Source organism: Oncorhynchus kisutch, linkage group LG18 (assembly GCF_002021735.2).
Source record: "Oncorhynchus kisutch isolate 150728-3 linkage group LG18, Okis_V2, whole genome shotgun sequence".
In the NCBI taxonomy this organism is placed as follows: Eukaryota; Metazoa; Chordata; class Actinopteri; order Salmoniformes; family Salmonidae; genus Oncorhynchus; species Oncorhynchus kisutch.
In genome coordinates, this window is record NC_034191.2 from 9,599,016 (window position 1) to 9,613,158 (window position 14,143).

The 14,143-nt window shown below is 47.7% G+C and overlaps 1 protein-coding gene across 1 annotated transcript in view; it reads right to left on the reverse strand.

The window, feature by feature from the left end:
- LOC109877642 (thrombospondin-2-like) overlaps positions 1-14,143 on the reverse strand; it is a 90,812-nt gene that overhangs the window by 17,576 nt on the left and 59,093 nt on the right. The window contains exons 14-17 of the mRNA XM_031795661.1: positions 8,923-9,030; positions 8,696-8,855; positions 7,296-7,414; positions 5,545-5,779 (exon numbers count right to left, since the gene is read on the reverse strand). Coding sequence (XP_031651521.1) covers positions 5,545-5,779; positions 7,296-7,414; positions 8,696-8,855; positions 8,923-9,030 — 622 coding nt within the window. The remainder of the gene's footprint in view (positions 1-5,544; positions 5,780-7,295; positions 7,415-8,695; positions 8,856-8,922; positions 9,031-14,143) is intronic.

Consider the following 14,143-nt stretch of genomic DNA (forward strand, 5'->3'; position numbering starts at 1 on the left):
AGACCATGGGACAAGAAGGTTCTATCCACAAGTGGAGACCATGGGACTAGAAGGTTCTATCCACAAGTGGAGACCTTGGGACTAGAAGGTTCTATCTACATAAACCCATTTGAACTTGGTGCTATATGATTATATCTGCAATTCAATCACTGGCCTGAACAAATACAGATGGACCAATCAGAACATGTCTTTGCCATCTCCCTCTAAGTATGGTGTAGGCTAATCTAGCCAGCAATAATGGTATGCAAGCAGAAAAACACTACACTGTCAGAAATGTTAAAGTAAATGATATTGTCACATTGTTGTTCAGTGATGACAGTAATTTGTCTGATGATCATAATACATTTCTTAAGAAAGAAGAATTCACTACAAAACAGTTCTGAGATGTGAACACTGATGGTCAATATCTAAGAACTATGCAGATAGAACCGTATAGTCATTCCCAAGGTAACAACATTTTCTATTTTTTGAAATAAACAGCGTTTTAAAACCAACATTTTGAGCTGAAAGTCATTCATGTTCCCAGTCAATATCAACTGGGGATATCATGTCACATTGTCAGTTCACTGGAGTCCAGAGCAAGCCTAACCCTACCTGTATGGGTTGGGGTTGGGGTTAGAGTGTTGGGGTTGGGGTTAGGGTTAGAGGGTTAGGGTTAGAGGGTTGGGGTTAGAGGGTTGGGGTTAGGGTTAGAGGGTTGGGGTTAGAGGGTTGGGGTTAGAGGGTTGGGGTTAGAGGGTTGGGGTTAGGGTTAGAGGGTTGGGGTTAGAGGGTTGGGGTTAGAGGATTGGGGTTAGAGGATTGGGGTTAGAGGGTTAGGGTTAGAGGGTTGAGGTTAGGGTTAGAGGGTTGGGGTTAGGGTTAGAGGGTTGGGGTTAGAGGGTTGGGGTTAGGGGGTTGGGGTTAGAGGGTTAGGGTTAGAGGGTTGGGGTTAGGGTTAGAGGGTTATGGTTAGAGGGTTGGGTTAGGGTTAGAGGGTTGGGGTTATGGTTAGAGGGTTGGGATTAGGGTTAGGGTTAGAGTGTTGGGGTTAGGGTTAGAGGGTTGGGATTAGGGTGTTAGAGGGTTGGGGTTAGGGTTAGAGGGTTGGGGTTAGGGTTAGAGGGTTGGGGTTGTGGTTAGGGTTAGAGGGTTGGGGTTAGGGTTAGAGGGTTGGGGTTATGGTTAGAGGGTTGGGTTTAGGGTTGGGGTTAGGTTTAGAGGGTTGGGTTTAGGGTTGAGGTTAGGGTTAGAGGGTTGGGTTTAGGGTTGGGGTTAGCCCTAGCATTCATTCACCCGAATATGTTACATCTTCAGTGAGATGTTCCAGCCATCATTAGACATATAGTCAGTCCCACCACTGAGGAATAGAGTTATAACCCAGCCATCATTAGACATATAGCCAGTCCCACCACTGAGGAATAGAGTTATAACCCAGCCATCATTAGACATATAGCCAGTCCCACCACTGAGGAATAGAGTTATAACCCAGCCATCTGTAGACATATAGCCAGTCCCACCACTGAGGAATAGAGTTATAACCCAGCCATCTGTAGACATATAGCCAGTCCCACCACTGAGGAATAGAGTTATAACCCAGCCATCTGTAGACATATAGCCAGTCCCACCACTGAGGAATAGAGTTATAACCCAGCCATCTGTAGACATATAGCCAGTCCCACCACTGAGGAATAGAGTTATAACCCAGCCATCTGTAGACATATAGCCAGTCCCACCACTGAGGAATAGAGTTATAACCCAGCCATCTGTAGACATATAGCCAGTCCCACCACTGAGGAATAGAGTTATAACCCAGCCATCTGTAGACATATAGCCAGTCCCACCACTGAGGTATAGAGTTATAACCCAGCCATCTGTAGACATATAGCCAGTCCCACCACTGAGGAATAGAGTTATAACCCAGCCATCTGTAGACATATAGCCAGTCCCACCACTGAGGAATAGAGTTATAACCCAGCCATCTGTAGACATATAGCCAGTCCCACCACTGAGGAATAGAGTTATAACCCAGCCATCTGTAGACATATAGCCAGTCCCACCACTGAGGAATAGAGTTATAACCCAGCCATCTGTAGACATATAGCCAGTCCCACCACTGAGGAATAGAGTTATAACCCAGCCATCTGTAGACATATAGCCAGTCCCACCACTGAGGAATAGAGTTATAACCCAGCCATCTGTAGACATATAGCCAGTCCCACCACTGAGGAATAGAGTTATAACCCAGCCATCTGTAGACATATAGCCAGTCCCACCACTGAGGAATAGAGTTATAACCCAGCCATCTGTAGACATATAGCCAGTCCCACCACTGAGGAATAGAGTTATAACCCAGCCATCTGTAGACATATAGCCAGTCCCACCACTGAGGTATAGAGTTATAACCCAGCCATCATTAGACATATAGCCAGTCCCACCACTGAGGAATAGAGTTATAACCCAGCCATCTGTAGACATATAGCCAGTCCCACCACTGAGGAATAGAGTTATAACCCAGCCATCATTAGACATATAGCCAGTCCCACCACTGAGGTATAGAGTTATAACCCAGCCATCTGTAGACATATAGCCAGTCCCACCACTGAGGAATAGAGTTATAACCCAGCCATCTGTAGACATATAGCCAGTCCCACCACTGAGGTATAGAGTTATAACCCAGCCATCTGTAGACATATAGCCAGTCCCACCACTGAGGTATAGAGTTATAACCCAGCCATCTGTAGACATATAGCCAGTCCCACCACTGAGGAATAGAGTTATAACCCAGCCATCATTAGACATATAGCCAGTCCCACCACTGAGGAATAGAGTTATAACCCAGCCATCTGTAGACATATAGCCAGTCCCACCACTGAGGAATAGAGTTATAACCCAGCCATCTGTAGACATATAGCCAGTCCCACCACTGAGGAATAGAGTTATAACCCAGCCATCTGTAGACATATAGCCAGTCCCACCACTGAGGAATAGAGTTATAACCCAGCCATCTGTAGACATATAGCCAGTCCCACCACTGAGGTATAGAGTTATAACCCAGCCATCATTAGACATATAGCCAGTCCCACCACTGAGGAATAGAGTTATAACCCAGCCATCTGTAGACATATAGCCAGTCCCACCACTGAGGAATAGAGTTATAACCCAGCCATCATTAGACATATAGCCAGTCCCACCACTGAGGTATAGAGTTATAACCCAGCCATCTGTAGACATATAGCCAGTCCCACCACTGAGGAATAGAGTTATAACCCAGCCATCTGTAGACATATAGCCAGTCCCACCACTGAGGTATAGAGTTATAACCCAGCCATCTGTAGACATATAGCCAGTCCCACCACTGAGGTATAGAGTTATAACCCAGCCATCTGTAGACATATAGCCAGTCCCACCACTGAGGAATAGAGTTATAACCCAGCCATCATTAGACATATAGCCAGTCCCACCACTGAGGTATAGAGTTATAACCCAGCCATCATTAGACATATAGCCAGTCCCACCACTGAGGTATAGAGTTATAACCCAGCCATCATTAGACATATAGCCAGTCCCACCATTGAGGAATAGAGTTATAACCCAGCCATCTGTAGACATATAGCCAGTCCCACCACTGAGGAATAGAGTTATAACCCAGCCATCTGTAGACATATAGTCAGTCCCACCACTGAGGAATAGAGTTATAACCCAGCCATCTGTAGACATATAGCCAGTCCCACCACTGAGGTATAGAGTTATAACCCAGCCATCTGTAGACATATAGCCAGTCCCACCACTGAGGAATAGAGTTATAACCCAGCCATCTGTAGACATATAGCCAGTCCCACCACTGAGGTATAGAGTTATAACCCAGCCATCTGTAGACATATAGCCAGTCCCACCACTGAGGAATAGAGTTATAACCCAGCCATCTGTAGACATATAGCCAGTCCCACCACTGAGGAATAGAGTTATAACCCAGCCATCTGTAGACATATAGCCAGTCCCACCACTGAGGAATAGAGTTATAACCCAGCCATCTGTAGACATATAGCCAGTCCCACCACTGAGGAATAGAGTTATAACCCAGCCATCTGTAGACATATAGCCAGTCCCACCACTGAGGAATAGAGTTATAACCCAGCCATCTGTAGACATATAGCCAGTCCCACCACTGAGGAATAGAGTTATAACCCAGCCATCTGTAGACATATAGCCAGTCCCACCACTGAGGAATAGAGTTATAACCCAGCCATCTGTAGACATATAGCCAGTCCCACCACTGAGGAATAGAGTTATAACCCAGCCATCTGTAGACATATAGCCAGTCCCACCACTGAGGAATAGAGTTATAACCCAGCCATCTGTAGACATATAGCCAGTCCCACCACTGAGGTATAGAGTTATAACCCAGCCATCTGTAGACATATAGCCAGTCCCACCACTGAGGTATAGAGTTATAACCCAGCCATCTGTAGACATATAGCCAGTCCCACCACTGAGGTATAGAGTTATAACCCAGCCATCTGTAGACATATAGCCAGTCCCACCACTGAGGAATAGAGTTATAACCCAGCCATCTGTAGACATATAGCCAGTCCCACCACTGAGGAATAGAGTTATAACCCAGCCATCTGTAGACATATAGCCAGTCCCACCACTGAGGAATAGAGTTATAACCCAGCCATCTGTAGACATATAGCCAGTCCCACCACTGAGGAATAGAGTTATAACCCAGCCATCATTAGACATATAGCCAGTCCCACCACTGAGGAATAGAGTTATAACCCAGCCATCTGTAGACATATAGCCAGTCCCACCACTGAGGAATAGAGTTATAACCCAGCCATCTGTAGACATATAGCCAGTCCCACCACTGAGGTATAGAGTTATAACCCAGCCATCTGTAGACATATAGCCAGTCCCACCACTGAGGAATAGAGTTATAACCCAGCCATCTGTAGACATATAGCCAGTCCCACCACTGAGGTATAGAGTTATAACCCAGCCATCTGTAGACATATAGCCAGTCCCACCACTGAGGAATAGAGTTATAACCCAGCCATCTGTAGACATATAGCCAGTCCCACCACTGAGGAATAGAGTTATAACCCAAACTAGGTCTCGCTGGAATATGATCATGATCAATTAAATCCCCAGAATTGTTCTGGTAAAAGAAAACAGGGGCTTTCTGGTCACTAATCAGGATATGTGAGACTGCCTTTGCGCGCCCATGCTGATGACTGGTGTGTGTGTGTGTGTTTAAAACCAGCTGGAGCGGTCTCCAGTTTGAAAACAGCCGGCGCGGTCTCCAGTTTGAAAACAGCCGGCGCGGTCTCCAGTTCAGCTCAGCAATCTGAACAAAGGAGTAGGGACCTTTTGTGTGTGTGTGCGTGCGTGTGTGCGTGCGTGCGTGCGTGCGTGTGTGCGTGCGTGTGTGCGTGTGTGCGTGCGCGCGTGTGTGCGTGCGTGCGTGTGTGCGTGTGTGTGTGCGTGTGTGCGTGTGTGTGTGCGTGTGTGCGTGTGTGTGTACGTGTGTGCGTGCGTGCGTGTGTGTGTCTGTGTACTGACTGTCTGCGTCTATTTGGTCAGCGTTCGGCACAAGTCGGCAGTTGTCACGGTCATCAGGGATCCCATCGTTGTCATCATCATGGTCGCAGGCGTCGCCAATGCCATCTCTGTCATGGTCAACCTGGTTGCTATTGGCAACGTAGCGACAGTTGTCGAGGGAGTTCTGATGACCGTCCTCATCTATATCCTCATTATCATCACAGTGATCACCAACCAGATCACTGTCTGAATCAGTCTACACAAAAACAGACAAACACACCTGGTTAGCAATACTGCAGTCCAAAAAGGTCCCTACTACTTTGTTCAGATTACTGAGCTGAACTGGAGACCACGGTGTCTGACTTTAAACTGGAGACTACGGTGTCTGACTTTAAACTGGAGACCACGGTGTCTGACTTTAAACTGGAGACCGCGGTGTCTGACTTTAAACTGGAGACCACGGTGTCTGACTTTAAACTGGAGACCGCGGTGTCTGACTTTAAACTGGAGACTACGGTGTCTGACTTTAAACTGGAGACCACGGTGTCTGGCTTTAAACTGGAGACCGTGCCAGCTGGATTTAAACTGGAGACCGCGGTGTCTGGCTCTAAATTGGAGACCGCGCCAGCTGAATTTAAACTGGAGACCGCGCCAGCTGGTTTTAATCTATAGACCATGGTGTCTGGTTTTAATCTGCAGACCACGGTGTCTGGTTTAAATCTATAGACCACGGTGTCGGGTTTTAATCTATAGACCACTTTGTCTGCTTTTAATCTATAGACCATGGTGTCTGGTTTGAATCTGTAGACCACGGTTTCTGGTTTTAATCTATAGACCACGGTGTCGGGTTTTAATCTATAGACCACGGTGTCTGGTTTTAAACTGGAGACCGCGGGGTCTGGTTTTAATCTATAGACCACGGTGTCGGGCTTTAATCTATAGACCACAGTGTCTGGTTTTAATCTATAGGCCATGGTGTTTAGTTTTAATCTATAGGCCACGGTGTCTGGTTTGAATCTATAGACCATGGAGTCTCGTTTTAGTCTATAGACCACGGTGTCTGGTTTTAATCTATAGACCACGGTGTCTGCTTTTAATCTATGGACCACGGTGTCTGGTTTGAATCTGTAGACCACGGTTTCTGGTTTTAATCTATAGACCACGGTGTCCGGTTTTAAACTGGAGACCGCGGTGTCTGGTTTTAATCTATAGGCCATGGTATTTAGTTTTAATCTATAGGCCACGGTGTCTGGTTTGAATCTATAGACCATGGTGTCTCGTTTTAGTCTATAGACCACGGTGTCTGGTTTTTATCTATAGGCCACGGTGTCTGGTTTTAATCTATAGACCACGGTGTCTGGTTTTAATCTGTAGACCACGGTGTCTGGTTTTAATCTATAGACCACGGTGTCTGGTTTTTATCTATAGGCCACGGTGTCTGGTTTGAATCTTTAGACCACGGTGTCTGGTTTTAATCTGTAGACCACAGTGTCTGGTTTTAATCTGTAGACCATGGTGTCTGGTTTTAATCTTTAGACCATGGTTCTGGTTTTAATCTGTAGACCATGGTGTCTGGTTTTAATCTGTAGACCACGGTGTCTGGTTTTAATCTGTAGACCACGGTGTCTAGTTTTAATCTATAGACCATGGTGTTTGGTTTTTAATGTGTGTGTTGTGTACATTCAACGGTGTCTGTTTACCTGTGTGTGTGTGTGTGTGTGTGTGTGTGTGTGTGTGTGTGTGTGTGTGTGTGTGTGTGTGTGCGTGCGTACCTGTGTAGGGTTGTGCACGAAAGGACAGTTGTCACATTGGTCCCCCACTCCGTCCAGGTCTGTATCTCTCTGCTCAGTGTTATACAGCAAGGGACAGTTATCATGCTCGTTCAGCATCTCTACACAAACACACAGACAAACACACACACATCTACCATGTGAAGGAATGGGTTAGGGTGAGACTAAAGCTACATGAGTCATTTCCTTGTTGTTTGTTGTGTATGTCTGTATGCTTTAGGACCAGAAGGGACACACACACACACACACACACTGTAATCAGTTACCAATATATTGTAATCAAATTACAGATACTTTTGAAAAATGACATGAATACTTTTAGAATTACTTTTAATTTCAGAAATAATTTTTGCACCAAAAAAAATACATTGACACCTTTCTGTTTTCTCAATGACATTCAATTCAGCTCTGAAAAAAGTTGCAAGTTAAAGTTTGTTCCACCTGAGCGAGTCTGACCACAGGTCACCAATCAGAGACCACTATGATGACACCAAATGATGACCACCAATCAGAGACCACTATGATGACACCAAATGATGACCACAGGTCAGACACCACTATGATGACACCAAATGATGACCACCAATCAGAGACCACTATGATGACACCAAATGATGACCACAGGTCAGACACCACTATGATGACACCAAATGATGACCACAGGTCAGACACCACTAAGATGACACCAAATGATGACCACCAATCAGAGACCACTATGATGACACCAAATGATGACCACATTTCAGACACCACTATGATGACACCAAATGATGACCACAGGTCAGAAACCACTATGATGACACCAAACGATGACCACCAATCAGAGACCATTATGATGACACCAAATGATGACCACAGGTCAGACACCACTGGGATGACACCAAATGATGACCACCAATCAGAGACCATTATGATGACACCAAATGATGACCACAGGTCAGACACCACTGTGATGACACCAAATGATGACCACCAATCAGAGACCACTATGATGACACCAAATGACGACCCCATGTCAGACACCACTATGATGACACCAATGATGACCACCAATCAGAGACCACTATGATGACACCAAATGCATTTGGTGGATCCCTTGTGTCTTCATCTACTCCTGTTAAGGGGGAAGTATCCAAAAGTAACTGAAAGTAATAAGATTAAGTTTAGTGAGGTTGGGTAATCTAAAGTTATTTTACAGATGACAATTTTGGACTGGTAACTTCTAACAAATAACATTTAGAAAGTAACCTACCCAACCCTGCACACACACACACACACACACACACACACACACACACACACACACACACACACACACACACACACACACACACACACACACACACACACACACACACACACACACACAAACACAAACAAACCGTCTCCATCCATGTCGATACTGCAGGCGTCTCCCTCTCCGTTGCTGTCTGTATCAGTCTGTAAAGGGTTGGGGGTGAAGGGACAGTTATCACAGCGGTCTCCAACTCCATCTCTGTCAGAGTCAAACTGATGGGGGTTGTAGTGTCCAGGGCAGTTATCCTAGGGAGCATACACACAATGGAATAAACACACACACAGAAACACACACACAAAGCCTCACCCTCACCCTCTCATCTAAGACATTGTCGTTGTCGTCATCAGGGTCACAGGCATCTCCAAGGCGATCATTGTCAAGGTCTTCCTGTCCGGAGTTTGGCAGGGCGGGGCAGTTATCCTGTTAGGCAATCACAATACAGCTCAGTTATTATATATTCAATCAAATCAATCAAATGTTATTGTAGGGGTTCTGGGCTTGACTAACTGTTCCATAATCTGTCTATTTTACATGGCCGTAAGTAGCAGTGAGCCCAGCATGGTGTTAGACACACGTACAGCGGCTTGCAAAAGTATTCACCCCCCTTGGCATTTTTCCTATTTTGTTGCCTTACAACCTGGAATTAAAATGGATTTTGGGGGGGTTTGTATCATTTGATTTACACATGCCTACCACTTTGAAGATGCACACTATTTCTCATTGTGAAACAGACAAGAAATAAGACAAAAAAACTGAAAACTTGAGCGTGCATAACTATTCACCCCCCCCAAAGTCAATACTTTGTAGAGCCACTTTTTGCAGCAATTACAGCTGCAAGTCTCTTGGGGTATGTCTCTATAAGCTTGGCACATCTAGCCACTGGGATTTTTGCCCACTCTTCAAGACCAATCTACTCCAGCTCCTTCAAGTTGGATGGGTTCCACTGGTATACAGGAATCTTTAAGTCATGCCACAGCTTCTCAATTGGATTGAGGTCTGGGCTTTTAAACGTTTCCCCTTAAACCATGTGTTGTGTTGCTTTAGCAGTATGCTTAGGGTCATTGTCTTGCTGGAAGGTGAACCTCCGTCCCAGTCTCAAATCTCTGGAAGACTGAAACAGGTTTCCCTCAAGAATTTCCCTGTATTTAGCGCCATCAATCATTCCTTCAATTCTGACCAGTTTCTCAGTCCCTGCCGATGAAAAACACCCCCACAGCATGATGCTGCCACTACCATGCTTCACTGTGGGGATGGTGTTCTCGGGGCGATAAGAGGTGTTTGTTTTGCCCCAGACATAGCGTTTTCCTTGATGGCCAAAAAAGCTAAATTTTAGTCTCATCTGACGTGAGTACCTTCTTCCATATGTTTGGGGAGTCTCCCACATGCCTTTTGGCGAACACCAAATGTGTTTGCTTACTTCTTTAAACAATGGCTTTTTTCTGGACACTCTTCTGTAAAGCCCAGCTCTGGGGAGTGTACGGCTTAAAGTGGTCCTACGGACAGATACTCCAGTCTCCGCTGTGGAGCTTTGCAGATCCATCAGGGTTATCTTTGGTCTCTTTGTTGCCTCTCTGTTTAATGCCCGCCCTCCTTGCCTGGTCCGTGAGTTTTGGAGGACGGCCCTCTCTTGGCAGGTTTGTTGTTGTGCCATATGCTTTCCATTCTTTAATAATGGATTAATGGTGCTCAGTGGGATGTTCAAAGTTTCTGATATTTTTTATACCCCAACCCTGATCTGTACATCTCCACAACGTTGTCCCTGACCTGTTTGGTGAGCTCCTTGGTCTTCATGGTGTCACTTGCTTGGTGGTGCCCCTTGCTTAGTGGTGTTGCAGACTCTGGGGCATTTCAGAACAGGTGTATATATACTGAGATCATGTGACAGTTAGATTGCACACAGGTGGACTTTATTTAACTAGTTATGTGACATCTGAAGGTATTTGGTTGCACCAGATTTGATTTAGGGGCTTCATAGCAAAGGGGGTGAATACATATGCACGCACCACTTTTTTTATTTTTATGTTCTGGAACCAAGTAATATTTTTCACTTCACCATTTTGGACTATTTTGTGTAGGTCCATTCCATGAAATCCAAATACATTTAAATTACAGGTTGTAATGCAACAACATAGTAAAAATGCCAAGGGGGTGAATACTTTTGCAAGGCACTGTACCTAGGAGACAGCTAACCCTGGTTCATGGATAGCTGGGAGACAGCTAACCATGGTCCAGGGATAGCTAGGAGACAGCTAACCATGGTCCAGGAATAGCTAGGAGACAGCTAACCATGGTCCAGGGATAGCTAGGAGACAGCTAACCACGGTCCAGGAATAGCTAGGAGACAGCTAACCACGGTCCAGGAATAGCTAGGAGACAGCTAACCACGTTCCAGGGATAGCTAGGAGAAGGCTAACCACGGTCCAGGGATAGCTAGGAGACAGCTAACCACGGTCAAGGGATAGCTAGGAGACAGCTAACCACGGTCCAGGGATAGCTAGGAGACAGCTAACCACGGTCCAGGGATAGCTAGGAGATAGCTAACCACGGTCTAGGAATAGCTAGGAGACAGCTAACCACGGTCCAGGGATAGCTAGGAGACAGCTAACCACGGTCCAGGGATAGCTAGGAGACAGCTAACCACGGTCCAGGAATAGCTAGGAGACAGCTAACCACGGTCCAGGAATAGCTAGGAGACAGCTAACCACGGTCGAGGGATAGCTAGGAGACAGCTAACCACGGTCCAGGAATAGCTAGGAGACAGCTAACCACGGTCCAGGAATAGCTAGGAGACAGCTAACCACGGTCCAGGAATAGCTAGGAGACAGCTAACCACGGTCCAGGGATAGCTAGGAGACAGCTAACCACGGTCCAGGAATAGCTAGGAGACAGCTAACCACGGTCGAGGGATAGCTAGGAGACAGCTAACCACGGTCCAGGAATAGCTAGGAGACAGCTAACCACGGTCCAGGAATAGCTAGGAGACAGCTAACCACGGTCCAGGAATAGCTAGGAGACAGCTAACCACGGTCCAGGGATAGCTAGGAGACAGCTAACCACGGTCCAGGAATAGCTAGGAGACAGCTAACCACGGTCCAGGGATAGCTAGGAGACAGCTAACCACGGTCCAGGAATAGCTAGGAGACAGCTAACCACGGTCCAGGAATAGCTAGGAGACAGCTAACCACGGTCCAGGAATAGCTAGGAGACAGCTAACCACGGTCCAGGGATAGCTAGGAGACAGCTAACCACGGTCCAGGGATAGCTAGGAGACAGCTAACCACGGTCCAGGAATAGCTAGGAGACAGCTAACCACGGTCCAGGAATAGCTAGGAGACAGCTAACCACGGTCCAGGAATAGCTAGGAGACAGCTAACCACGGTCCAGGGATAGCTAGGAGACAGCTAACCACGGTCCAGGGATAGCTAGGAGACAGCTAACCACGGTCCAGGGATAGCTAGGAGACAGCTAACCACGGTCCAGGGATAGCTAGGAGACAGCTAACCACGGTCCAGGGATAGCTAGGAGACAGCTAACCACGGTCCAGGGATAGCTAGGAGACAGCTAACCACGGTCCAGGGATAGCTAGGAGACAGCTAACCACGGTCCAGGGATAGCTAGGAGACAGCTAACCACGGTCCAGGGATAGCTAGGAGACAGCTAACCACGGTCCAGGGATAGCTAGGAGACAGCTAACCACGGTCCAGGGATAGCTAGGAGACAGCTAACCACGGTCCAGGGATAGCTAGGAGACAGCTAACCACGGTCCAGGAATAGCTAGGAGACAGCTAACCACGGTCCAGGGATAGCTAGGAGACAGCTAACCACGGTCCAGGGATAGCTAGGAGACAGCTAACCACGGTCCAGGGATAGCTAGGAGACAGTTAACCACGGTCCAGGGATAGGTAGGAGACAGCTAACCACGGTCCAGGGATAGCTAGGAGACAGCTAACCACGGTCCAGGGATAGCTAGGAGACAGCTAACCACGGTCCAGGGATAGCTAGGAGACAGCTAACCACGCCCAGGGATAGCTAGGAGACAGCTAACCACGGTCCAGGGATAGCTAGGAGACAGCTAACCACGGTCCAGGGATAGCTAGGAGACAGCTAACCACGGTCCAGGGATAGCTAGGAGACAGCTAACCACGGTCCAGGGATAGCTAGGAGACAGCTAACCACGGTCCAGGGATAGCTAGGAGACAGCTAACCACGGTCCAGGGATAGCTAGGAGACAGCTAACCACGGTCCAGGGATAGCTAGGAGACAGCTAACCACGGTCCAGGGATAGCTAGGAGACAGCTAACCACGGTCCAGGGATAGCTAGGAGACAGCTAACCACGGTCCAGGGATAGCTAGGAGACAGCTAACCACGGTCCAGGGATAGCTAGGAGACAGCTAACCACGGTCCAGGGATAGCTAGGAGACAGCTAACCACGGTCCAGGGATAGCTAGGAGACAGCTAACCACGGTCCAGGGATAGCTAGGAGACAGCTAACCACGGTCCAGGGATAGCTAGGAGACAGCTAACCACGGTCCAGGGATAGCTAGGAGACAGCTAACCACGGTCCAGGGATAGCTAGGAGACAGCTAACCACGGTCCAGGGATAGCTAGGAGACAGCTAACCACGGTCCAGGGATAGCTAGGAGACAGCTAACCACGGTCCAGGGATAGCTAGGAGACAGCTAACCACGGTCCAGGGATAGCTAGGAGACAGCTAACCACGGTCCAGGGATAGCTAGGAGACAGCTAACCACGGTCCAGGGATAGCTAGGAGACAGCTAACCACGGTCCAGGGATAGCTAGGAGACAGCTAACCACGGTCCAGGGATAGCTAGGAGACAGCTAACCACGGTCCAGGGATAGCTAGGAGACAGCTAACCACGGTCCAGGGATAGCTAGGAGACAGCTAACCACGGTCCAGGGATAGCTAGGAGACAGCTAACCACGGTCCAGGGATAGCTAGGAGACAGCTAACCACGGTCCAGGGATAGCTAGGAGACAGCTAACCACGGTCCAGGGATAGCTAGGAGACAGCTAACCACGGTCCAGGGATAGCTAGGAGACAGCTAACCACGGTCCAGGGATAGCTAGGAGACAGCTAACCACGGTCCAGGGATAGCTAGGAGACAGCTAACCACGGTCCAGGGATAGCTAGGAGACAGCTAACCACGGTCCAGGGATAGCTAGGAGACAGCTAACCACGGTCCAGGGATAGCTAGGAGACAGCTAACCACGGTCCAGGGATAGCTAGGAGACAGCTAACCACGGTCCAGGGATAGCTAGGAGACAGCTAACCACGGTCCAGGGATAGCTAGGAGACAGCTAACCACGGTCCAGGGATAGCTAGGAGACAGCTAACCACGGTCCAGGGATAGCTAGGAGACAGCTAACCACGGTCCAGGGATAGCTAGGAGACAGCTAACCACGGTCCAGGGATAGCTAGGAGACAGCTAACCACGGTCCAGGGATAGCTAGGAGACAGCTAACCACGGTCCAGGGATAGCTAGGAGACAGCTAACCACGGTCCAGGGATAG